Source organism: Oryza sativa, chromosome 7 (assembly GCF_034140825.1).
Source record: "Oryza sativa Japonica Group chromosome 7, ASM3414082v1".
Lineage (NCBI taxonomy): Eukaryota > Viridiplantae > Streptophyta > Magnoliopsida > Poales > Poaceae > Oryza > Oryza sativa.
In genome coordinates this window covers 28,053,084-28,077,977 of record NC_089041.1, presented here as the reverse complement: position 1 = coordinate 28,077,977, position 24,894 = coordinate 28,053,084, and the positions used below count along the sequence as shown (strand labels likewise).

At 43.0% G+C, this 24,894-nt stretch overlaps 3 protein-coding genes across 6 annotated transcripts; all 3 read left to right on the top strand.

Moving 5' to 3' along the window:
• Nucleotides 1-2,583: 2,583 nt before the first annotated feature.
• LOC4344176 (putative cis-zeatin O-glucosyltransferase) lies at nucleotides 2,584-4,268 on the top strand. The gene has a single exon (NM_001423007.1). The coding sequence runs from the start codon at nucleotides 2,620-2,622 to the stop codon at nucleotides 4,054-4,056; it is 1,437 nt and encodes a 478-aa protein (NP_001409936.1). The 5' UTR covers nucleotides 2,584-2,619; the 3' UTR covers nucleotides 4,057-4,268.
• A 698-nt stretch (nucleotides 4,269-4,966) lies between these two features.
• Nucleotides 4,967-8,985, top strand: LOC112936104 (RNA pseudouridine synthase 6, chloroplastic). Of its 2 annotated transcripts, none has more exons than NR_186685.1 (9): nucleotides 4,967-5,256; nucleotides 5,341-5,469; nucleotides 5,578-5,821; nucleotides 5,983-6,064; nucleotides 6,479-6,594; nucleotides 6,678-6,732; nucleotides 6,816-6,927; nucleotides 7,501-7,670; nucleotides 8,176-8,985. NR_186685.1 is itself a non-coding variant. In NM_001423006.1 (9 exons), exons 1-9 carry the CDS (start codon nucleotides 5,048-5,050, stop codon nucleotides 8,479-8,481), a joined length of 1,434 nt encoding a protein of 477 aa, NP_001409935.1. In that variant the 5' UTR covers nucleotides 4,967-5,047; the 3' UTR covers nucleotides 8,482-8,985. The 2 variants fall into 2 exon arrangements, 1 of the variants encoding a protein (NP_001409935.1); NM_001423006.1 differs by having other exon boundaries at nucleotides 5,567-5,821.
• Nucleotides 8,986-10,299: 1,314 nt separating this feature from the next.
• Nucleotides 10,300-24,596, top strand: LOC4344175 (protein CHROMATIN REMODELING 5). Of its 3 annotated transcripts, none has more exons than XM_015791202.3 (31): nucleotides 10,300-10,750; nucleotides 11,229-11,928; nucleotides 12,059-12,120; nucleotides 12,931-13,353; nucleotides 13,670-13,903; nucleotides 14,025-14,108; nucleotides 14,637-14,696; nucleotides 14,781-14,884; nucleotides 15,087-15,138; nucleotides 15,248-15,311; nucleotides 15,688-15,781; nucleotides 15,861-15,948; nucleotides 16,043-16,177; nucleotides 16,806-16,997; nucleotides 17,081-17,148; nucleotides 17,319-17,412; nucleotides 17,509-17,633; nucleotides 17,715-17,778; nucleotides 18,266-18,475; nucleotides 19,017-19,259; nucleotides 19,360-19,470; nucleotides 19,555-19,644; nucleotides 20,065-20,247; nucleotides 20,346-20,426; nucleotides 20,563-20,802; nucleotides 21,190-21,342; nucleotides 21,427-21,604; nucleotides 21,685-21,866; nucleotides 22,807-23,154; nucleotides 23,234-23,324; nucleotides 23,493-24,596. In XM_015791202.3, exons 2-31 carry the CDS (start codon nucleotides 11,274-11,276, stop codon nucleotides 23,978-23,980), a joined length of 5,196 nt encoding a protein of 1,731 aa, XP_015646688.1. In that variant the 5' UTR covers nucleotides 10,300-10,750; nucleotides 11,229-11,273; the 3' UTR covers nucleotides 23,981-24,596. The 3 variants fall into 3 exon arrangements, with proteins under 3 accessions (XP_015646688.1, XP_066168293.1, XP_066168294.1); XM_066312196.1 differs by lacking the exon at nucleotides 10,300-10,750 and adding an exon at nucleotides 10,925-11,048; XM_066312197.1 differs by lacking the exon at nucleotides 10,300-10,750 and adding an exon at nucleotides 10,985-11,005.
• Nucleotides 24,597-24,894: the final 298 nt, after the last annotated feature.

Here is a 24,894-nt window from a genome sequence, read left to right as displayed (position 1 = left end):
CGACGCGGCGGCGGTGGCGAAGCAGGGTGGGGGAGTCGCGCAGCATGGAGAGTGTGGCAGCCACCGTCTGTACATGGCCCTCACGGATGTCGAGCTGGACGCGGTTCCCGCCGTCCGTGGTGGACATGGCACCAACGTCGGCGTCCTCCGGCGACGGCTGCCGCGGCGCCATTCCCTGCCTTCACCTCCCCCTGCCCCCCCCCCCACCTTGCTAGCGGCAACAACGATGACCGCATCGACGCAAGCACCTCTTTCTGCGTTGCCTCTCTCGCCTCGCCCCACCGGCCACCTCGCCCTGCTGGCCTTCTCCCTACCCGCTGGTCGTGCCTCCACCTCCCCCTCCCCTCACCTTGCCGGCAGCGACGACGACGACCGTATCGACGCGAGCATCTCTTTCCACGTCGCCCATCGCCAGGCGCCTCTCTCACCTCGCCCCACCCGCCCCCTCGCCCTGTCGGCCTCCTCCCCACCCGCCGGTCGCGCCTCCGCCTCCCCCTCCCCCCCACCTCACCGGCGGTGACGACGACGACCGCATCGACGCGAGCACCTCTTTCTGTGTCGCCCGTCGCCGGGCATCGCTCTCGCCTCGCCCTGCCGGCCTCCTCCCCACCCGCCGCCCGCACCTCCGCATCTCCCTCCCTCCACCTCGCCGGCGGCGGCAACGACGACCGCATCGACGTGAGCACCTCTTTCCGCGACGATTTTGTAACTCGTTGACAAGTTGAGGACCTTCGATGTATTTTTTTTCCTTTTTTCTTTCTTCGTGTGAAATTTTCCTTGACGATGATACCACGAAGAAGAGTGACATTTTAGTACCATATGCTTCTCACCTTGTAAGTTTTATGTTATTGTTATTTGAGTAAATTTCGCAAAACTATATGTTTTATGGTCAAGTTACAGAAAGTCACGCATATTTTGACACTTGGCATTTAACTACATATATTTTGGCAGTGTCGTTTCATAAACCACACTATCAATAAATGGATTCACCTGTGAGATGATGTGACTGTTCCACCAAAGATGAGGGTCAAGATTCACCAAATCGCTTTTAGTCGAGTTACCGTCACCACATGGTAAGACGGTTATCCCGTAACCGTGCGGTTACCATGACATACGGTTATCACGAGAATTACCGTGGTTTCAAACCTAAGAAGGTTGCCACGTGTTATAACAGTGGTTCTGTAAACCCTGGTGAGGGCATTATCAAGGCAAGCAACTCATATTGTGAGTGGCCTCAAGTGCTATATAAGCTGGACACACATATTCCAGTACGATGCATGTTAGCTGTAGGTTAGTATCTTTGATTTTGTATATTAGCCCCTTAAATATTTTTTATTTAAACATAAGCCCAAAAATTCAAACTTTATACACTCAAAACCAGAAACTATTAAAATGTCACCGTTCTCCCCCTTCCTCCTTTTGGCAGGCTAGAGTTCATCAGCCGGCCGTTGGAGAGTTGAGACCTCAACCCTATTTGTTGTCTCCTCTCTCCTTCCTTTTATCGTCGGGTGTTGTATTCGAGCAAGAGGCGAACGATGAGCATTTTGTCTCCATGCAGTTGAAACCTCACCTCTACCATCGATCCACATCTTTTGGCTCATGCAAAAGGAGCTGCGCGACCTCGTCTTCCTCTCGGAGGTACTGCCAAGAAGAATCGCGAGACCTCGTCTTCCTTGCCTCTCCCCTCCATTCTCCAACAACGAGATCGGAGCAACACAATCGTAATCTAGTTGCTCCTCCCCTTTTCCCCAACACCACCATTTCTTTCTTCAATCCGGTGCTGATGCATATCAATCTAGCATTGCCGGTCAACGTTCTCGAGCAAAATAATGGTTAGAGTTGGGGGACAAGCAGATCCAACCAGATGTTTCATCTTCTTCTTGTTGTTGGTTCTTGACGACAGTAGATGCATCGTCCTCGTACCACTTCCTCATGTCGGTTATTTTCTTCCTTCTTTCTCCTGCTTCACGGGCCCGACCTATGTGGCTTGGTTTTTCTTTACGAGACTATCCTTGCATGTAGAAGCTTTGTGAAGTCACTTCACCAGCTAATGATGTTACTCATCCGTAGGTGTATTGTAAATGAAAGAACTACTCTCACATGGGTCGCTGTCTTGCTGAAATATGGGCTAACAAGCTGTGGGGGTTCATATGTCAACCACCGGTAAGTTATATGATCCGTTTCCATTGTGAATGTCGTAAAGTACAATCATGCTAAATGTCAATCTTTTGAAAACTGAATCCCCTAGCACTAAAGACTACTAAAGGAAGGGGCGTACATAAATCAAGTCTAAAAATACAGCAATCTATAGTTTCTATATTGGGAATGCCATGGCTAACAGTACAAATACGGTACGAATTGGCTGTCCGCTGCAAATTGGAGTCTCGTACATAAAATCTGTCAACAGATTTATAATTAGTCCCTAAAATAAGTCCAAAACTCTCCGAAAAAGTCATCGGATCCTAATCCATTATTTAGTACAGTGGAACCAAATTGTCACATGCCATTTCACCATTTTTTTCTATAAAAGGAGAACTCGTACTTTTGGTAACAAAAAAAAAATCAAGGACAAATCATTCTCTCCCATCTCTAGCCGCCGCGACGCGAGCGAGCAAAGCAATGGAGGACTCCGCCGCCGCCGCTGCCGTCGCCGTCGTGACGGTGCCGTTCCCGACGCAGGGTCACCTGAACCAGCTCCTCCACCTGTCCATGCTGCTCGCGTCGCGCGGCCTCGCCGTGCACTACGCCGCGCCGGAGCCGCACCTCCGGGAGGCCCGCGCGCGGGTGCACGGCTGGGACGCCGCGGGCGCGCTCCGCCTCGCCGCCGTCCGCTTCCGCGCACTCGACATCCCCGGCGGGTACGCATCCCCTCCCCCCGACCCCTCGTCCCCGTTCCCGGGCCACATGATGCCCCTCCTCGAGGCCTTCTGCGACGGCGCCCGCACGCCGCTCGCCGCGCTCCTCCGCGAGCTCTCGGCGTGCCACCGCCGCGTCGTCGTGCTGCACGACCGGATGGCGGCGTTCGCGGCGGTGGAGGCCGCGCGAATCCCCAACGGCGAGGCACTCGGGGTGCACTGCCTCGCCGCGTCGTACAATGTCGGGTGGGTGTACCCCGCCCACCGCCTGCTGGTGGAGCACGGCCTCGTCTTCCACCCGCCCGACGCCTGTACGACCAAGGAGTTCGTGGCGCTCGCCAAGCGGATGGGCCAGGAGCGCAGGCGCGCGGCCGTCGCCGGCATGGTCGTCAACACCTGCCGCGCGCTGGAGGGGGAGTTCCTCGACGTGCTCGCGCAGATCCCGTCCTCCGATGGCGACAAGCTGTTCGCCGTTGGGCCTCTGAGCCCGGTGCTCCCCGACACGCGCGCGCGGGGCTCGCCGGAGGAGAGCGCGCGCCCGCGGCACGAGTGCCTGAGCTGGCTCGACAAGCAGCCGCCGTCGTCGGTGCTGTACATATCGTTCGGCACGACGTCGACGCTCCGTGGCGAGCAGATCAGGGAGCTCGCCGCGGCGGTGCGCGGCAGCGGCCAGCGGTTCATCTGGGCGCTGCGGGACGCCGACCGCGCGGACATGGACACGCGCGAGGCCGAGGCGGCCGTGCACGGCGCGCGCCTCGCGGAGGCGGCGGGCGGGCTCCGGGAGGAGATCGCCCGGGGCGTGGGCGTGGTGGTCACCGGGTGGGCGCCGCAGCTGGAGATCCTGGCGCACGGCGCGACGGCGGCGTTCATGAGCCACTGCGGGTGGAACTCCGTCGTGGAGAGCATGAGCCACGGGAAGCCCGTGCTGGCGTGGCCGATGCACAGCGACCAGCCGTGGGATGCCGAGCTCGTGTGCAAGTACCTCGGCGCCGGCGTCCTCGTGCGGCCGTGGGAGGAGCGCCACGACGTCACGCCGGCGGCCGCGATACGCGAGGCGATCGAGAGGGCGATGGCGTCGGGGGACGGCGCGGCGCTGCGCGCGAGGGCGGCGGCGATCGGGGAGGCCGTCCGCGCCGCCGTGGCCGAGGGCGGGTCGTTGCGCCAGGACATGGACGACCTCGTCGCCTACCTGACGAGGTGATCGTCTCGTCGCCGGCGCGGCGGCTGAGCTGCACTCCATGCCGCTGTTCGCGCCAAAAGATCACTGCTTGCTTAGAACCACTCTTTTGAATCTTATAATTGGGATAATTTCGTCCAGGATTTAAGCTACTACTGTAATAAGTTTGGGACTGTGCTGGTTGTCCTCGATCCTGGGCACCTGGCTCTCTATTGGACAATTTAGTACTGCGTATATCTCATTTTCTTTTGGCTCCCAGCACACAATAAGCAGATTTTGCTGGAGACAATGATAATTTGCTCCTGTAATAATAAGACAACAAGTCTATAAACATATGCAATTTTAATTCAACAATTTTAGAATATAGACTTTTCCATTTAAAAACACGTAAGGGCTTGTTTGAAAGGGTCCATGGATGATAGACAAAACTGAGTTTATGACAATTATTCGAGAGCACAAACAACTTAATTAAATATTACTAGCTGATAAATTGATTTTAAAAAATTATAAGAAATGCAAATGAAGATTGTTTTAAAAAAGTTATACGGTTTAGTAGTTCAGAAAGTGTGCCCGCAATAATTCCGTGACTATAATTAGAAAATAATGGGCCTTAAGCATCAGGAAGTCACTGAATTGACAGATTTGCATAAACTCAGTAATTATATCACATTGCTTTTAGATTCAAACAGCAACACTCACACGGTCCCCCTTGATTCCTTGTTCAATGTTCATTGGAGGACTGATGTATACAGTCTATTGCCCTTTTTACAGTAGGCAGATATGGTTAAATTTTGCACTAAAAATATTAGCATATGGTCATGCTCTAACAATTAACATTGACATATATGCTTTTTTTTAAAAAAAAATTGAAGTATAATTGATGAATTTCCCCCAATTTCATCGCGTTATCTTCTGAACCCGCCAAACCAGCAACAGCGCGGCAGAAGAAAAACCCCACCCAAAACCGCCGAACCCAATCCCGACTCCTCCCTCCGCCGCCGCCGCCGCCGCCGCGATGCCGAAGGCGGCGGCCTCCCTCGCGTCCCTCCTCCCGCAGCTATGGCACCGCCCCGTCCAGCCCCCTCCCTTCCTCCACCGCGCCCTCTCCTCCTCCTCTCCCCTCCTCCGACGCCACCGCGCCGCCCTCCACTCGCCGGCGGCGCCCCTCTCCGCCGCTGCGGTGTCCACCTCCGCCGCAACCGTCGAAGCCCCAGCGACCGCAGCGTAAGCTGCCCTCTTACCCTCAGACCAAGCTGCTCTTCTCCGAGCGATGAACTGACTGGTGGTGGTATATATGGGTTCTTGCAGGTATCCAGTTTATGGCAGGCTCTTGCCTTGCCCTCTGCAAGATGACCCTCCAAGGATCGAGCACCTCGTCGCGCGGGAAGACGAGGTCGCCGTCGATTTCATCTCCAGGTCACTCACCCTCCCTCCACTGTAAGCAAGCACCCCTATGCTCTCTTTTGTTTATTGCATCGTTCATGTGAAATTAGTAGTGGTATAAGAGTAAATGAGTAACATTGTGGGTGTGAAGGTACGTTGCAGATCTCATCAAGTTTGGGGCTGTTTACTATGCGCTTGTCGCGCCGCAGCCGCCTCCTCACGCGGCTCCGGAGCATGTTAGGATTTTTAGAGAGGTGACCGAGCCTTCGGTCCTGTGCCGTAGGAAATCCATTAAAGGGAAGACGGTGAGGGAGGCGCAGAAGACATTTAGGGTGACAGACCCCAACCAGCGCCTCGAGGCCGGCACGTATCTGCGGGTTCATGTGCATCCCAAACGTTTTCCTAGGTAAAGATTTGAACTTTGTAATGTAGAAACCTTCTATATATTGTGATGGTCTATGTTTGAGCTTTGTTTTTAACTTCCCACCGTGAAATCTTTCCGGCGGTCAGTCAGTTATCAAATCATCTCAGATGCTTATGTGTCTGTGTTTTATCTGATACTGTCAGGTGTTATGAAATTGACTGGAAATCCAGGGTAATAGCAGTAACTGATAACTATGTCGTACTTGACAAACCAGCTGCAACATCAGTATGTTTCTCTTCTCTTTCCCTTTTCTAGTTGGCATCTACAACAACCTCATAGATTTGGATTTCCAAGGCCACATATATGAGAATATTGGATATGTTTTTTGCAAGTAATTATCTGGTTTATTAGTTTCACTTAGTGTGTGTTGCAAGAATGTTGGATATGACTTTCAGATTGTCGTCGAGTAGGTTACCCATTTGGATTTTACTGATTATTGGTTCACACATTTAATGTGCAAATATGCCACTAATGTAAGATAAAACATGAACACAAATACCAAGAGTGTTACTTAAGAGATTATAATTGGAAGTTCTTGGAGTTGATGATTTAAGAAACAGCCCAATTGATGCATCTAGGCTTATGATTAAACTTTTTTGAGGCTCACGTATTTTTTTTTCATGATTTTTTTACATGTAGGTGGGAGGAGCAACTGATAACATTGAGGAATCCTGTGTGGTTTTTACTTCACGCGCACTAGGATTAGAAACACCTTTAATGACAACTCATCAAATTGATAACTGTTCTGAAGGCTGGTTTGTCTCTTACCATTTTACTTCTACAAACTAGGTATACATAAGTGTACAATGTAATTAAGTAATGTCATGATTGTTTGCAGTGTGGTATTATCTAAAACTAAGGAGTTTTGCTCAGTTTTCCATGGAATGATAAGGGTAAGCTACTTTATCGATTACTATGATATATAACATGGTATTGAGCCTCTAGTAATGTTGTTAAACTTTTAATTTTGTGACAGGAAAAACAGGTCAATAAACGTTACCTTGCACTTACTACAGCACCTGTGTCTACAGGAATAATCACACATTACATGCGTCCTATTAATCGTGCTCCTAGATTAGTTTCAGAAGGTAATCCTTGAATTGCAGTTTATTATTGCTTCTAAAAGTTTTGGCGACAGTTCATTCGTGGCTAGGTGCTAAAACATTGTTGGCTCTTAGTGTGCAAGGTCAAAAACATTGTTGGCTCTTAGTACTTTAACAGCTCCTAGATTAGTTTCTACTATGCATATGTTTTGGTTACAATTTACACACATATTAGAGTTTGGGTGAGATTCTTGTGTACTGTTATTTAAATATATATGCAGTCACACAGCATTGTAAATTGTAACCGTTCATCAAAGGTATTGAATTAACTGTTTACGCATTTTATACTCACCTATTTTACGTTGTGTCATTTGTCATTTGGCTTGCGCCATTACTTACTGGATTTTAAACAATGGTAAAGATACCTTGATATGATTAGATTTAGAACTAGGATCCTACATACTACGTACACGTGGGCCTGACTGGTACCACTAAGAATTCTGAATTAGTCCGTGGTCGGCTCGTTGTATTCTGACCTCGGATGTTTTACCATGCATGCATATATCATAAATTTCCTGTCTCTGTTAGTAGATTAATATTCTTGTCACACTTAACCAGATCATATTAAAGGATGGCATGTTTGTCAAATGGAGATATTGGACTGTAAGAAGGTCCCATGGCCAAGCTCTCTGATCAGAAAAGTCCATAAAGTAGACAACTGTGGTTGGCCCCAACAGGAGGCTGCCTATGAATGTAAAATCAATCTCTTGACAGGAAAAACTCATCAGGTATCATACTATTGTATTTTTTGAGATGTCAGTCTTAAATGCTAATTATCTTTTTGTGGAGAAGGCTTTTTTTGGGGGGCTCAGAGAAAAGATCCATGACTAACAAACTCTCACTTAGAATAGGAAACTCTGATTTAAAGTTTGCTTTATTCTAGTTCAATTTGATCATAAACATGGACCATGTGGGTCAGTGGGCCGTAGTTTCCTGGGTTAGGTAGGCTAGCACACACACATTTCTGATGCTTCTTTTGATAGTTTATACTCCAAAGTCCAAACTAGTATTTGAAGCTCCACCATTGATGTACTGAAAAAAGGAAAATGAGGGGGCAACAACACCATTACATAAGCTAAACCTGCAACTATTTCCTTGGGTTGAATCATAGCCCAGCGCTAATTATGTTGTTGCATTGAATGAGTTGTCAATATGTTTTTGTTTCGTTGAGTGGTATGGTCATTGCCAACATTGTGTTTATATAGAGTAACGGGTAGATGATATGGTATGCAGATACGAGCACAACTTGCTGCTATAGGCACTCCAATTGTAGGGGATTCTGCCTACATGACGGCAGCAATGGCAGCAATAGTTAATCCAAGCATAAATCCATTTGGTCGATGGGGACAGAACTATGATAGTGAAGATGAAAAGGCAGCTGCTGTTGAAGCTTGGATTTCTTGTCATGGCAAAGAACCAAAATCAGTAATTGGCCTACAAGCATCTGAGATCTCATGGGATTATGAAGGTGAACACCATTCTTATAAGGCAGGAGTTCCATGGTGGCGGCAAGATGCAGTTGAATCTGACTTGATCTGAAGAAGAACAGGAGTATATGAGAATTTTAGCCCTGAACCTCAGCCTGGGGTGGCTCATTTTGTGTGTTCTGGCAGAGGTCGGATCTCCAAGGTTATTTGGCCGCCAAAGAGAAACATAAAAAAAAATGCCAAATATGAAAACCACAGAATGCGTGGTGCCACCGATGAAAAGCTTACACGCCAAAAATCTTCCCACATCCTTCCAAAATATCTTGCTACAGATTATTCTACATCTCAGATGAAACTTACTGACAGAGTTGAGTTGTACACTTCTAGCTGTTATATCTGGGGTGGAGTAGCTCATTTGCATTGCCACACATGCAACATTTTACTTCTAGAGTGTAATTTTGTCAGAGTTTTGCCCAAGGTGCTGTACATCTTCGAAATTTACATCTTTTGTCAGTAACTTGTTCTGGTATTTTGTACTGTCCCGAGATTTGCTTTCCTGCTTCACATGGCACTGTTTATAAATTGAATTGAATTTGAGGTTTCACCTTTTGTTCTGAGCTGTGGTACACGGGCCAGGCCCAAGCTGAATGTCGACCCAGACTTGAAAGCTATCCTGGTGTTTTTGTGGGCCTGTGCTGAACAGCGGATGGGTTCGCGAATGCTGGCGGCTTCTGCTGCCACTTTGTGACGAGTTGCGATTCGTGCAGGGGGCAATGACGTGATTGCTATAGGCCAACGACACGAGTTATGACGTATCTGACCAGACAAATCTAGGCTCCCCTGGGGCCAGTATTGGTTGAGGTAAGGTTTGTACTGAACAGTTAGGCGAGGAGATAAAGTGAAGATGAAAAGACGCCACAAATCCATCCCTAAAAGGGAGATGATTACTATACTTCCGTTTGTTTTGTTTGATCCGAATATGATACAGCCATACAGGCATGGTGGGGAACAGGGACAGAGCTAGAACGAAATGGAGGGTGGTACCACTAATTTACTCTATTTTAGATCGAGTTTAAGCTCATACGGGTGCCTAAGTTTGTATTAAGGGGGTATATATATGGTGAAAATAGATGAGGTATAGCTAAAAAATTTTCTTAACCAGTTTCTGGGCACCCCCTTAATATATACTAGCTTCGCCCCTGGAGAGAAAGAACAATGAATTACATTCAACGTAGACATGTAAACCTTAAATATCAATAAGCAATTATTCACACCAAAGTTATCACATAATTTCGATAATCCTTTCTACATTTTCATACACTTTTCGTCAAAATTTAATGATTACTAATAGTAACTATATCGACCCTATTTGTTTATGATTATAAGTTGCCTCGAATTTAAAATTCTAGGTTGGAGAATTTCTTTTTTATGTGAAGTCCACCGTTAAATTTGAAGCGGAGGAAGTGTCTATTTATGGATTAAATCAAATATACAATATATAAACCTATAAATAAAAAATCGGCTTAAAAGCTTAAACCAATAAAGTTAAGCACAAACAAAAAGGGCCATAGGCTCGCCCACACAAAACACCAGATGAATGGACAACGAAAAGCATGCAGCTACAATAGCCTAACCCAGTGAAAAACGAACTACCACAAGAACCATAAAGCCAAGCCAACCCTCTCCGGGAAGAAAGCCAAACCCAAAGCGTAAATAGAGCGTAGATACAGCACTACACACCGACACACGGACCCCACCCCCATCCCGGGCCCCACTTGTCATCCACTGACCCCCACCCCCGTGGCGCCTCCTCACGCGAAGAAAAAAAAAATTAGGGGTTGTCCAGAGACGAGGCGAGCCTCCCGAATACCGCAAGGCCCAGCAATACCCGCATACAAAAACGCGACCAAAAAGGAGAAGAAAAAAACTTATCTCTGCCCCCCTAATCTCCCCTTACCCTTCTCTCTCTCTCTCTCTCATAGATAACCACCCCCCTCCCCGCCGCCGCCGCCGCCGCCGCGGGAGGCATCGCGTCGCCGTCCACCGGGTCCCCTCTCCCCCGCCTGTCTCCGGCGATCGCCGCTTTCCTCCGCCACCCCCGATCCGAATTTTCGAAAAAAAACCCCCGCGGAAATACGGAGAAAAATCGCGGAAATTCGTTTTTTAGAGTGAATCGCACCTCCTCCCCACCCCTGAGCCCGCCTCCACCCCCCGCCCTCGTGCTCGTCGGCGACGGCGATCGCATCGGGGAATAGTCATCGCCCCCCTTGACGGGCAATCCCCCCCCGCGCCTTCTCTTCGCGGTCCAAACCTGAGGGAGACAGAGGTGGGGGGAGCGAGCGAGCGGCGTCATCCTTCCTCCTCGCCGGCGGCCGCAAGAGGTGCGTCTCCTCGCCGCCTCGCGGGTTTGTTTCTTCGCGGGAATTTGTGGGTGAGGGGCGTGGTTGCTGGGTCTAGGGAGTTGGGGGAAGCCTCCGCCGCGCCGATTTGGACCGCCGCGCGCCCGATCCGCGCCCCGGGAGGCTCGATCTGGCCGCCGCGCGCGCTGATCTGCGCGGCGTCGCGCGAATCGGTCGGGATTTAGGGTTTCGGAATCCTATTCGAATTCCTCGCGCCCGAGGCTGCGCGGCGCCATGGTTGCCCTCCTCCTCCCACTCGTCGATTTTGAATAGAGTTGGGGTAGAGTTATTTCTTCCCTTGGGAGAGTTCAATCCATGTAGCACCGAAATGATCAAGCCATAACAAAAAGCATGACAAAACAATAGGATTAGACTTTGATCGCCCCATTTGAGGCGCTAAATGTTGTCCTAAGAGCTACTCGAGTGGGCTTCTAAACTAGCTTCGTTTGATGAACTGCAGGGAGTGATAGACTGCTGAGGCCGTGAGAGTTTTTCATGTGTCGTCATGGCATTCTTCAGCAACTCTGGAAGCAGGGCTGATTCAGGAGGGTACAACCTGAATGAGAAGGCTGAGGATGAAGCTGCCTATGAGTCAGTTGGGGACAGGGATGTCGACTTGAACTCTAGGCAATGGAACTTAAATGAGAAGGCTGAGGATGCCTATCATAGTGATGAGGAGCAATATGATGGTGGCCGGTCAGGTCCGAACTCCTCGGAGAATAAATCTGTGCAGAATGCCCGGAAAATAAATGGGCCTTCTGGCCCATGGGGTACAAACTTTTTGAAGGATTGTGGACCCACACAGACGGCTAAGGAAGAGCAATTGACCAGTAACAGGGGAATGGAATATGGGTCGGCGGCTAGTTCACATGACGACATGGATGCTAGTGGAGAGGATGATGAGCTGAACCGAGGGCATGGGGAGGTGCCTGCTGAGGAAATGCTCTCTGATGACTACTATGAGCAGGATGGAGAGGAGCAGAGTGATTCATTGCTTCGTGGTGGGATGCGCCGCCCAAGCTGTTCTACTTCTGGGGCTGCAGCAGAATCTGTCTCCTCTAGACAAAAGAAGAAGCCGACAAAATACAATGCTTATGAGGATGAAGATGATGACGAGTACAATGATGAGAATGATGATGAAGACGATGATGACGCAGACGGTATACTTATATCTGGAAACTTGAGTTAGCAAAGCAGATCAGTTACTGTTTTAACCCGCTGCTTTCTTGGCAGCTGCAAAGAATACAGCTCATCATTGATCAACAACTTTCTTTCTTCCCTATTTTGCAGAAGATGATCCAGACGATGTGGATTTTGAGCCAGAAAGTGATACTGAAAAGGCTGCCGATAAGGTTATTTATTGACTCAAGTTCATGCCACCCCATGCCATAATATTGTCCTATGTATTAAGTTACATCGTCATCTTATTATTTAAGCTAGGTGGTTTAGTAGTAATTCTAGTTATAAAAGATTCTGGTTGGTATCTTCTTTCTTGAAATAAAGATAGAAAACTGCCTTAGTCATTGAAAAGAATCCACTCTAATTGAACTCTATGTTGCTTAATACTGAATGTTTCTTAAAAGAATAACACGCTAAATATCACTAACTGCCCCTTGAAGCATCTGAAAAGCAATCAATGAGAAATCTGTAGATAGGATGAGACACACAGAAACAAGCAAGGAGTGAGGCTCGAAGCTTGGAAGATTGATGAACCTGTGTTCTTTGGTGTCTTGAAGAAGGTCATTTAATGCATTAAATAGTTCCCCTGTGAACTACCTCTGTCAACTACTGTAATGCAGCTATAAACTCTTAATCCGTGAGCTGTAGGATTTTGTTTATTTTCTTAATTGAACGATTTGATCGCATTTGCATGTATACTGCATTTTATTGGGTGATATTATGGAGAACTGCACACCATTAGCACCTGCATTGCTTATTTTATAAATTACGCCAGACATCTAATAACAAGTGATATGCATTCTTTTGCTCCTTTTCTAATCTATAAGTTTCAATCAGTTTATTATCATAACTTTTATTGAGTTATTTTCTTCTGAAATGCTGATGATATTGAGTTATTTTGTTATTGAATTTTAGGTATTTCAGCACTCTTGATCATCAAATATTAATTAAGTTCACTTTCTTTTGTAACATTAAAATTTTAGGATAAGTTTGTGGATAGTGAGAACTCCGACGAAGAAGAAGATGATGAGCTTGAGCTCTCAGATGATGATGAAGATGATTTTGTTGAGAATAAGAGGCAATGTAAGCGACTTAAGGTTGGTGGAACTAAAACCTCCAAGGGAAGAAAGCTTCCTGTACAGGTTCAACGCAAACGAGGGGTGTCTTTTACAGATGAAGATTCTTCAGGAAAAGACTCTGATGCTCCCAGTGATACTGATATCAGTCACCGAGCAAAAAAACCCGACAAGTTGCATCAGAAAACTGTAGGCCGCAAGGATGTTTTCTCAAATGTTGATTCTCATGAGGTTCGAACTTCTGGAAGGAGGAGGACAGCTAGAAATATTTCATATGCTGAAAGTGAAGAAAGTGATGATAGTGAGGAAAAGTTAGCTAAGCAACAAAAGGTGAGATTTTGTTGTGGTTATCTGCGCAAGAAGCATTTGAATTGCTTAGGAACCAAAACAGATAACTGACATACCATTTTAGATGATTCGATGTTATTGTTTGCTATGCTCTGGAAACTCCTTTCTATTCTTGCTTGGTTGCAGCACAGCAATATGATTTTTCTGTTTTATTCTTTTTTGTTATGGCCATCATGCTTTTACTATAAAGTCACTTGGCTTCTAACTGTGTCCATAACATTGATTCTATGTGATGTGCATGTCCTCGTACAGTTTCCTTTTATTTAACCACAGTACTTTGACACATGTTCATATATAGGTCTTGAAGGAGGACCCAGAAGAGGAAGAAGGGGAAACAATTGAAAGAATCCTTTGGCATCAACCTAAGGGTGTTGCTGAAGAGGCACTGAGGAATGGCCAATCAACTCAACCTACTGTGATTAGCTTCACATCAGATGTGGATCAATCATGGGATGATGTAGAATTCTATATAAAATGGAAGGGCCAATCATTCTTACATTGCCAGTGGAAGACATTATCTGAGCTCCAAAACGTAAGGATCCTCCTGGATATTTGTATCTCCTTACAAATATTCACTGTTTTTTGATGTACATTTTATCTCTTTATCATGATTCTCTTAAGATATGATTTTTACATTACCTTTTAAATGGCAGGTTAGTGGATTTAAAAAGGTTCTAAATTACATGAAAAGAGTTACTGACGAGCTGAGGTACAAGCGATCGTTATCACGTGAGGAGGTAAATAAAACAATCAATTTTGTATTATCAATGGTGTAACTCCACAGATGGTACTACATATCTATTCCAGTAAATAAATGCACTATAACCTGAATGTAAAGGGTGCAAAACTTTATGCTAAAAAATGAATTACTTCTATTTATTTTTTCATAGGGACTTCATAGGGTGTTAACTTGCAACTACCTGATCATGGCACAGTAATCATGTTATGGAATTTGGGGCAAGTTGGTTTGATATTTTTATGTCCATGCTTGCCAATGCTTGGCTTACCAAAATTTTGGTACTCTTAATAGAATTTTGCCAATGACAGAATTTCCTTTGGGGCATTTAAGTTCATATGTGGAGGCCAAAAATGGTCCACCAATCTGGTGTCCCCAAACATGGCTTTTATTTATTGCTCTATTTTGAGTAAATTATAGATTTAAAATTATTGGTGATAAATTATTTTGGTATGAATGGAATTGCACGCAGTAATGTAGCAACTGCCCAAGCATAATGCTGGTTTGAGTTTTTTTTTTCTCACATCAGGTTGAGGTGCATGATGTGGGCAAGGAAATGGAGCTGGATCTTATTAAACAGTACAGCCAGGTTTTGTACTAACTCTAACGAAACACTCTTGATAAGCAATTTTTAGTGTGGCATTTGTATCCTGTCTAAGTATACAATCTTCAGGTTGAACGCATATTTGCTGATAGGGTTAGCAAAGTTGATGGCGATGACCTGGTGCCAGAATATTTAGTCAAATGGCAAGGACTTCCTTATGCAGAATCAACCTGGTAATATTCCTGACATGGCTCTGTGCTTTCAGTTTTCAGGGCGATGATAATGTTTTGCACATGGATATTATTTTACAATAAATACTATTAGTCTAGATGGACTTTTTGGTTGGTCACCGTAGCCATTTGTGATGTACAAAGATGTTGCTGCTGCTTACTTGATGTTCAATATTTTTGTTTATCATTGTTTGCTTTCTTGCAGGGAAAAAGATACAGATATTGAATTTGCTCAGGATGCTATTGATGAGTACAAGGTAAGAACTTGTGTATTTTATCAATATGATATTATGTAACTTTATTGTGAGCATATGTGCATAAGATTGTATAATATTTTGGGTTGCACTTTAATTATATTAATTATAGGCCCGTGAAGCTGCAACATCTATACTCGGGAAAACAGTTGATTTCCAAAGGAAAAAAAGCAAAGGTAAGTTCCCCGCACAATATTTTTTGTTTGTTTGCTTTATTACTTTTGGTATTTTATTTGGTCTTTTTGTGGACAAGTTTCTTTTCTGGATGGTCTGGACACCAAGTGATCACCTATTCATTTGCCACTCGTCACTATCATGTGCGGTCCTGGCCCTAGACGTTGTAGACACATGAGTGGCAAATTATCGATTACCACTATTGTTTTAAATGGCCTGTTCCTCAAATTTGTTGCACTTCTATTTAGGGTCACTGTTTTACATGTGAATATTGTCAAGCATTGGAAAATCCATGCATGGTATAATTTGAGATCTTTGTCTAGCAACAAAGGATCATTACTCTTCAGTTAAATCTTATACTAAGTTTACATTATTCAGCTAGTTTGCGGAGGCTTGACGACCAACCAGAATGGCTAAAAGGAGGCAAACTACGTGATTACCAGCTTGAAGGCCTAAACTTCCTTGTTAATGGGTATGTAAGATCTGTTTATATGAAAATGAGAGCACATGTGTTGCCACTTTGTAAGCTCATTGATTTATTTGTAAAACAGGTGGAGAAATGACACTAATGTTATTCTTGCTGATGAGATGGGTCTGGGAAAAACTATTCAATCTGTCTCCATGCTGGGTTTCCTTCATGTAATCTTCTCCTACACAGTTCTGCTCTTCTCTATTATCGTGACAGTAGTAGAATTCATCTATTGATCACTAACACCCTGTGTGGTTATTACAGAATGCTCAAGAAATTAATGGTCCGTTTCTTGTGGTTGTTCCACTGTCAACATTGTCAAACTGGGCGAAAGAATTTCGGAAATGGCTACCTGACATGAATGTTGTGGTTTATGTGGGAAATCGTGCTAGCAGAGAGGTAAATGTTGTGAATTTCTTCCGTTGCTTGTTTTGCTTTCTGTGCAGCTCTTGTACATCACAGACATCATTTTCTGGTTTGCAAATTGAAATAATATTAACTTGATATTAGTAATTTAGGTTGTTGCTGAAGCTGAAAGTATCCTATAAAGGTCTTGTAGGAAATAAAAAACTAACCGTGTGGCATTTAGAAACCAAGAACTTCTTGACTTTTTAATCTTTTATAATACGTATGTTATGACTGGAACTAGCTTTTACAGAACAGGAATATTGCATTCGACCATCATTGGCCTCTGAATGGTGCAATTTTACCTCTTTTGGTTTAATTGCATTCGACTGAAATGAAATATTTTGGTTATCATGGATCTTGAGCGGATTTAAAGACATATACTTTATTCATATGTGCAATTCGTCACGTTTAGGTTATATATATACATATGTCGTATCTAGTTTCTGGGATATGGAAATGTTTGTTATTCTTGTGCGCCTACTTGTGGTCTTCAAATGATAAGGATGTGCTTTTTTTTGAGTGCCAAAAGAGTCAACATTCATAATTGATGGTTCTACATTTTCAACAAAGTTATCTTCTCCAATTTATACCCGTGATAGTTTCAATCTTTTTGTGGCAGATCTGCCAGCAGCATGAATTTTTTACAAATAAGAAGGGTGGTCGACATGTAAAATTCCATACATTGATAACTACTTATGAGGTCATACTTAAGGACAAAGCTGCCCTTTCCAAGATCAAATGGAACTATCTTATGGTCGATGAAGCTCATCGATTAAAGAATTGTGAAGCATCGCTGTATACGACTCTTTTGGTATGAACAGTATTTCCTGAACTAAAAATAAGAGTGAGTTGACTACCTGGAAAGATGACTCTAATTTCACTGCCCCCACACAGGAATTCAGCACTAAGAATAAGCTTCTCATCACCGGGACCCCATTGCAAAACAGCGTTGAAGAGCTCTGGTATGCGATTTTATGTAGATTTATGGTTGGAAGTTCATATTCTTATTGTGAATAGGTGACTAGAGACTGCAACATGTTCATAGCTGTTGCATTTTGCCTCTATATATATTTTTGTTTTACCTTTATTATTCTTTGTCCCATTTTTGCTGAGTGTATTTTAAAATCTGCAGGGCGTTACTTCATTTCCTTGATCCATCTAAATTCAACAGCAAGGATATATTTGTTGAGAGATACAAAAATTTGAGTTCCTTCAATGAAACTGAGGTAAATATTTTTCTCTTTCAAAATGTACTTTTCTCTTGACCTAGACTATTCTGTCAGCATTGGACATCCATAACTTTGCTTGATTTATTTTTATAGCTTGCAAATCTTCACAAGGAATTGAGGCCTCATATTCTAAGACGAGTTATAAAAGATGTGGAGAAATCTTTACCTCCGAAAATTGAGCGGATTCTTCGTGTTGATATGTCTCCTCTACAGAAGCAGTAAATACTTTGTACTAATGTAAGTTTATGTTCCTTTTATTCATCATTGAGATAAAATCATTTTTCCTAATTAATTATTAGGTATTACAAATGGATTTTGGAGCGGAATTTCCAGAATCTCAACAAAGGAGTTCGTGGGAATCAGGTGTTGATAAATCTTGAGCACTATTTTATTTTAGTAATGATTTCTTCTATTCTTCTGTTCCTACGTAGTCGCTATGACGGTGTACTACTTTTATATATGCAAACCTTTATTGCCTGATTTACTCGATGCATTATTATTTTTTGACAACCACCACTTATCTTTAACTTCACAACTATTTATAATTAGGCTGTTCACAATGCTTGTGTAATGCTGATTGTCCTTCATGGAATATCCTGTATATTGTATTTGAGAAATGAGCAGTGCATATGTAGCAGTTCTTTTTCCAATCGAGGGCTATTTTTCCTGAGCTAATCTGCAGTTCTTCGTGTTTTCAATTTTTTATGATTCCATTTTGTTTTTTCTAGGTGATTCTTCATAATATACACACAAAGAAAATAGCATTAACAAAACACAGATTCTTCTGCAGGCACATTTAAATGTCTGGTTATTTAAATTATTCTAGCTAACTTGATTATTGCATATGCAGGTCTCGCTTTTAAATATCGTTGTTGAGTTGAAAAAGTGCTGCAACCACCCATTTTTATTTGAAAGTGCTGATCATGGTTATGGTGGAGATAGCATTGGTGATCGCAATAAAGTTGAACGCATTGTTATGAGTAGTGGGAAATTAGTGTTATTGGACAAGCTGTTGGTAAGACTGCGGGAGACTAATCATCGTGTGCTTATCTTCTCTCAGGTTTGTATGTTTGGTTTACTTGCCATTTGATGCCCATTGTGTTGCAGTCTATATTAGTCGAACTAATAGTATCCAATACATTGTCTAAACTTATTTTCTACAATCCATTAGCAATATGTTGCATACGTGCAGAAATTTGCTTCAATTTGAGAAATTAGTATGGTGAGTCAAGTTAACAACGTGGTTAGTTGGTTGCATAGTTGGTTAGTGTTTTGTTTGCAGAATGAAACTTCTCTTCAGGGATGATAGGAAGAGCTGGCTCAGTGTATTTGTTTTGATACTTTGCAGTGTTTTTTCTGTTCTTTTATCTGACAGAACAAGCTTATTCAATTGGTTGCTTTTGTTAGTTGGTAAATGTATTTATATTTTTTACAACACAATTATGGTTTCCCTGCATTTTGAAAGCTATTGTGTTACTAGAGCCACATTTGTATTTTACACCAACATCAATATATCGGACAACGAATATATTATATGTCGCTTGAAAGCATTTGCACCTTAGATAACTTATATAAGTGCTTTCTGAATCAAATTGTTGCAGATGGTTAGGATGTTGGACATCCTTGCTGAGTATCTATCCCTCCGAGGATTCCAGTTTCAGAGGCTTGATGGCAGTACGAGAGCAGATCTTCGTCACCAGGCCATGGAGCATTTTAATGCTCCTGGAAGTGATGACTTCTGTTTTCTTCTGTCTACACGTGCTGGTGGGCTTGGTATTAATCTTGCAACAGCAGATACCGTGATCATTTTTGATTCAGACTGGAATCCGCAAAATGATTTACAGGTTCCCCTCTCTCTCTCTCTCTCTCATATATGGGTTTTCAATTTTTGTCTTGAAAGAGTTTCTCATATTTCGGGTTTTTGAATGTGTGATGTCATGCTAGGCAATGAGTAGGGCACACAGGATTGGGCAACAAGAAACTGTTAACATATATCGTTTCGTGACATGCAAAAGTGTTGAAGAGGATATATTGGAACGTGCAAAGAAAAAAATGGTGATGAGCCTGATTTGTTTCATATATTGTTTTAATAAATATAAACGAATAACCTCTGACTTGTTCTTTTTCTATATATGTCAGGTTCTTGATCACCTAGTGATTCAGAAGCTAAATGCTGAGGGCAGGCTCGAGAAGAAAGAATCAAAAAAAGGTGGTTCCATGTTTGACAAGGTAAGTTTCTGCACCAGTTATTTAGTTTACTTAGGTATTTGGGTTGATTTGGATGTCATATTGGTTTGGTACAACAATATTACTTAGGTAGTTTTAACAATCTTTTGTATATAAGATAGATTTGTATATTTGAAATCTATCTATTGTATAATTGTATTACAAAAGATTGTTAAAACTACCAGTAACTTATCAACTAAGCGATTGTTAGTGATACAGGCTGTAAGTCTAGTGTGGTATATATATGCTCATGTGACTAGACCAGCCTTCTTTCAAGATACCCAAGCTATAATTCTCTCTACAACACAAGAGCATTTACTGATAATTAAAATTCTGAGAGAAATGCATTAAATAGAATCTGGCTTGTCACCTCACTTGTATTTTCTGTTTTGCTCTTCTGATGTGAGCTATACATTTTGCCAGAATGAACTTTCAGCGATATTGAGATTTGGAGCAGAAGAGTTATTCAAAGAAGATAAGACTGATGAAGAGACCAAGAAGAAGCTTGAAAGCATGGACATTGATGAAATTCTCGAGAGAGCTGAGAAAGTTGAAACAAAGGGTGGTGAAGGGGAGGAAGGAAATGAACTTCTTAGTGCATTCAAGGCATGTTCTGTGCACTACCATATGACCTGTGATTCAGACATCATGCTTAAATTCTATACTTCTGTTCATATTTCTTTTTTTATTTTTTGTGTGGATAGGTTGCCAACTTTTCTAGTGGTGAGGATGATGCCACATTCTGGAGCAGATTAATTCAACCAGATGCTTCAGATATGGTTGAGGTATTTATTTGGACTAATTTTGTGTTAGTGCCCTTTTCACAGTTGAAAACCACGTCCAGCTGTTGTCTGACAGTAACTTAATCATATAGTTCCCTGCCAAAAAAATTCAGAGAGTAAGTATTTATATGTTCTGCAGGAGACTTTAGCACCTCGTGCTGCAAGAAATAAGAAGAGCTATGTTGAAGATCACCAACTTGATAAGAATAGCAACAGGAAAAGGCGAGGAATCGATGCACAAGAAAAGCCAAGGAGGCGTTCTAGCAGAACAATGGACACAGCTGTGTCATTACCACTCATAGATGGTTCAGCACATCAAGTACGAGAATGGTCATTTGGAAATTTGTCAAAGAAAGATGCTACCCGATTTGTTCGAGCGGTAAATCTGCACCCGTTCTCAATATTCTTTTCTTTTATGTGGCGATTTTATATTTACAATATCCAGAGTCATGCTATTATGTTTGTTTTTTCTTCCCCTTAATGAAATGAAATGCAGCTCTCCTGCGTTTTCGAGAAAAAAAAAACTGTTATGTTATTATCTCTTCTGCTTTGGGTTTGTGAGAGATTGCAAAACTTCTGCTTAGACAAGTTATTGAAAGTTAGCATTACTAAGATTTGCAAGTTATCAAGTAGTAGTAGTGTAAGTTTCTTCTCTTGTGATTTCTGGGAACTTTACGAGACACCCAACTTTTTCCACAAAATGATTAAGTTGTAGATTGAATATTACTTCCCAGCTTCATCTTACTCCGATAAGTAAACATTTTAGGTTAAAAAATTTGGAAACCCAAGCCAAATTGGGTTAATCGTGGATGATGTTGGTGGTGCAATAGCAAAGTCTTCGGTTGATCAACAGCTTGAGCTGTTTACTCTACTCATTGAGGGTTGTCAAGATGCTGTTAAAAATAATATGGATGCCAAGGTATAATCGTTGTACTTTCCCTCTACCTGGATACCTTTGCCTTCTCATCGCCTTTAATCTCAGTTATTTGTACTTTAAATGCAGGGCACAGTGTTGGATTTTTTTGGTGTAGCAGTTAAGGCGCATGAGTTGATAGCCCGTGTGGAAGAGCTACAGTTCCTGGCAAGGCGCATTGCACGTTACAAAGATCCAGTTAGACAATACCGGATCCAGGCACCTTACAAAAAGCCACAGTGGTCAGCAAGCTGTGGTTGGACTGAAAGTAATTGCTGTCAAACCTTTTGCTTTGTTGAAAATGTTACTAAAAAAATATATACTCATATAATTCTTGTATCTGTTTAGCTGATGATGCAAGATTGATGGTTGGAATTCATTGGTATGGCTATGGAAATTGGGAGAAGATACGATTAGATCCAAAACTTAGCTTGACAGCGAAAATTGCACCAGCAACCCTTGGTGAACGAGAGACGTTTTTACCGCGTGCACCGAACTTGGATAATCGTGCTAGTGCTCTTCTACAAAAGGTAATCTGCATGTCGCACCCCCTCCCCCTACCCCTCCCCCACCCTACTTGCTCTATCTTAAGCTTACACTTACAACTGTACCTAGAGTTTGCTTATTGTGTACTGGAATGACTCATACAGATTACAGCATAAAATGCTTGTTAAGAATTGAATTTCTTTAGACACTCAGCATGAGTGCGGGTTCACAACTTTTTAGAGTAATTTTCACAAAGACCCATATCATGGCTAACTGTGACAAAAAACCCACAGTTTTTAGATTTCTTTGGACATAACCACAGGAGACCAACTTTTTAACAGAAAACATCAGTTTTTAGTATTTTATACAGAACATCTTACCAAAAGCTCGGCAGCTTTGTGCTACGGTGCTGTGCTATAAACAGCTCAGAGCCTCAGAGGAAGTTTGTTTTCTCCAACAACCTAGACGATTTGCTCGGTCAATTGTGCTCATGCAATTTGATTTGTAGCAAGTAGATGTGGACTCTTGTCACTCTATGCAATTACTTCCTTGAAATGAACAAATGCAATTGCTTAACATGACATTGTGTAGAAAAAAATGTCATGTTCCTGAAAATATAAATATACACACCAGTATGCATGCTCCATGCATCAGTATGATTTGTTAATGCAGCCAATGTGATCCGCAAAAGAAAGCTAGTAGCCACTGTAATGCAGAAATTGTCAGGGGCTGGCCATTCCAGTTGGCTGCTCATCTCCTTGTTTGGGGCCGTGCTTTGCAAAAAAACCTGGTGTTTTGTTTTTGTTAAATTGTTTGTCTCCTTGTGGTTCTGTGCAAAAAATAAAAATCTAAACCTGGTCGGGTGGTTATGTTTTTGGTAAGTACATGGAATTTTATGATATTTATTCAATATTTTACTTAATCAGAAGTAGTAGATCCCACATGTGTTCAGCTTTTGATTGACACGTAATTTTACTTATCCAGGAATTTGCCAATCTTCGTGGTAAGAGCTCGAAAGCCAAGGGAGGTCCTCGTCAAGCAATTGATAATGAAAGCAATGGTGGAGCTCGTTCATTAAGAGGCCGGCAAAAAGACACAAAAATAAAAGAAGATAATAATTCAATTAAAGATGACTTTAAGAAACGCAAGGTGGTGGAACCTGAAGCAAGGGAAGAAGGTGAAATTTCAGAATCTGAAGCAGAGACTAAATATCGTCAGGACAAGGAAGAAAAGTGGCTGGAATGGTGTTCTGAAGTTTTGGATGACGAGCAGGAGATATTAAAGCGGCTGGATAGGCTTCAGAATACTAGTGTAAATCTGCCAAAGGAAAAGGTTTCTGCTCTATCTGTGAAGTGTTTACTCTTAAGATGTTAATTCTTCCCTAACCTTATCTTTGACATACTATATTCAGGTTCTTTCAAGAATTCGGAAATACCTCCAGATAATTGGTAATAAAATTGGAGAGATCGTTGATCAACATAGTGAATCATATAAGCAATCACGTAAGTGCCTTATAGCTTCTACCTTGTTTATAACCTGATGTATGTAAAATCGAAGCAGCTGTCTTCTGCAATTACATTCTCAGGGTTACTCTGATTAACGTTGGGTACAAAACCTTCGTGTATATCTTGATCTTTAAAAGATAGTGTAAATAATTGTGGTGTTTGCAGGTATGGCAATGAGGTTGTGGAACTATGTGGCAAACTTTTCAAGTATGTCCGGGGAGCAATTGCACGACCTCTATTTAAAACTTAGTCAGGACCAAATGGAAGCTGGAGTAGGTCCGTCACATGGTGGGAATTTTGCATCAGTCCCTCCCAACAGGGGGCCTAAATCAAATCAGCTCCATCCTTCCAGAAACCAAAGGTCAACAAGGTCTGTCCAGTACGTCTCTGAGTCTTTCAACAATGGTGAAAACACTGGGAATTCTGAAGCCTGGAAGCGACGGAGAAGATCTGAGCCTGATAATCAATTTGATAACCAACCTTTGTATCAGGCTCCTCCAATCATGACAAATGGAAACAGGTTACAGGAATCTAGCAGTTCTGCTGGTATTCTTGGTTGGGCTCCGGTTGAAATGAGACGATACGGCAATGAAAGACCAAAAAGAGGTGTTCATCCCAGTCGTTTTCCACCCGGGCATGGGCCTTTGCTGTAGTTGTTCAAGTGAACAATGTTGTCACTTAAAGCAGCATCGCTCCAAGGAAATATCAGCTTCTAGCATGCCGCACATGTAAAAATGGGGGAAGACCGTTCAATTGAAATTCTTTTTGAAGAAAAAAAAATAATGAAGTGCTGGAACCTGATGTGGACCACAGTTTTGAATCCGAGTCTAAAAGAAATGCCAGGGGTTGCTGAGGAGATGCTGGCACCTTTAGCAGATGTACACACACAAGATTCTTCTGACATTGAAAAAAAAACTTGAGGCAAGAGGAAGAGTCTAGAAAATTTTGTCGGTCAGTTTTGTGATCTAATAGAAGAATATTTCAGTTGGGATGTTTTAAGAAAGTTCATCTCAGCAATGATCTATATAGTTCAACATCAATACATGTATGATCTTTTTAAGTTGCAATATAATGAATTATGGTTTAGTTGCCCATTTTTACTACCCGCCTCTCTCATCTGTGCAACATATATTGTCTTGATGTAACAAAGCAAATGAAATGTAACTCAGCAGCAGGATGCCGTGGGCATAGGACAGTATTGAAACACTTGTTTGACATGATTTTTCTGTAAATAGAGGTGGAATCATAACTTGGCGATTGGGCCACAGATGGGTGATGGTTGTGTGCTTGTGTGGTAACCTTCCCCCCCCCCCCCCCCCTAGTGCTTTTTGGTGAGTGTGCACATCATGCTCGTATATTTAAGACATAACTGTGTTTTTTATTTTTTCTTGCATTTCATTGCACTCTGTATTTACAGAACCCATGGGACCACCGAACTGGATAGAAGTTCTGTTACTGGAGATGTTTCCTGCTATACTTGCTGCCCTGTTGTTTAGTTCTAGTTTTGATCTCACTGATTTGTTTATTTCATTTTTGCAGTTATCATCTGCAGAATAGGCGCCTGTTT

Bases quoted from the DNA above. Each gene is read 5' to 3' on its own strand.
- LOC4344176 (NM_001423007.1), top strand. From the start codon at position 2,620: ATGGAGGACTCCGCCGCCGCCGCTGCCGTCGCCGTCGTGACGGTGCCG.
- LOC112936104 (NM_001423006.1), top strand. From the start codon at position 5,048: ATGCCGAAGGCGGCGGCCTCCCTCGCGTCCCTCCTCCCGCAGCTATGG. The intron at 5,470-5,566 runs GTAAGCAAGCAC...GTGGGTGTGAAG, and splicing joins TCACTCACCCTCCCTCCACT to GTACGTTGCAGATCTCATCA. The intron at 6,595-6,677 runs GTTTGTCTCTTA...GATTGTTTGCAG, and splicing joins GATAACTGTTCTGAAGGCTG to TGTGGTATTATCTAAAACTA.
- LOC4344175 (XM_015791202.3), top strand. From the start codon at position 11,274: ATGGCATTCTTCAGCAACTCTGGAAGCAGGGCTGATTCAGGAGGGTAC. The intron at 15,312-15,687 runs GTAAGTTCCCCG...TACATTATTCAG, and splicing joins CCAAAGGAAAAAAAGCAAAG to CTAGTTTGCGGAGGCTTGAC. The intron at 23,155-23,233 runs GTTTCTGCTCTA...TACTATATTCAG, and splicing joins TAAATCTGCCAAAGGAAAAG to GTTCTTTCAAGAATTCGGAA.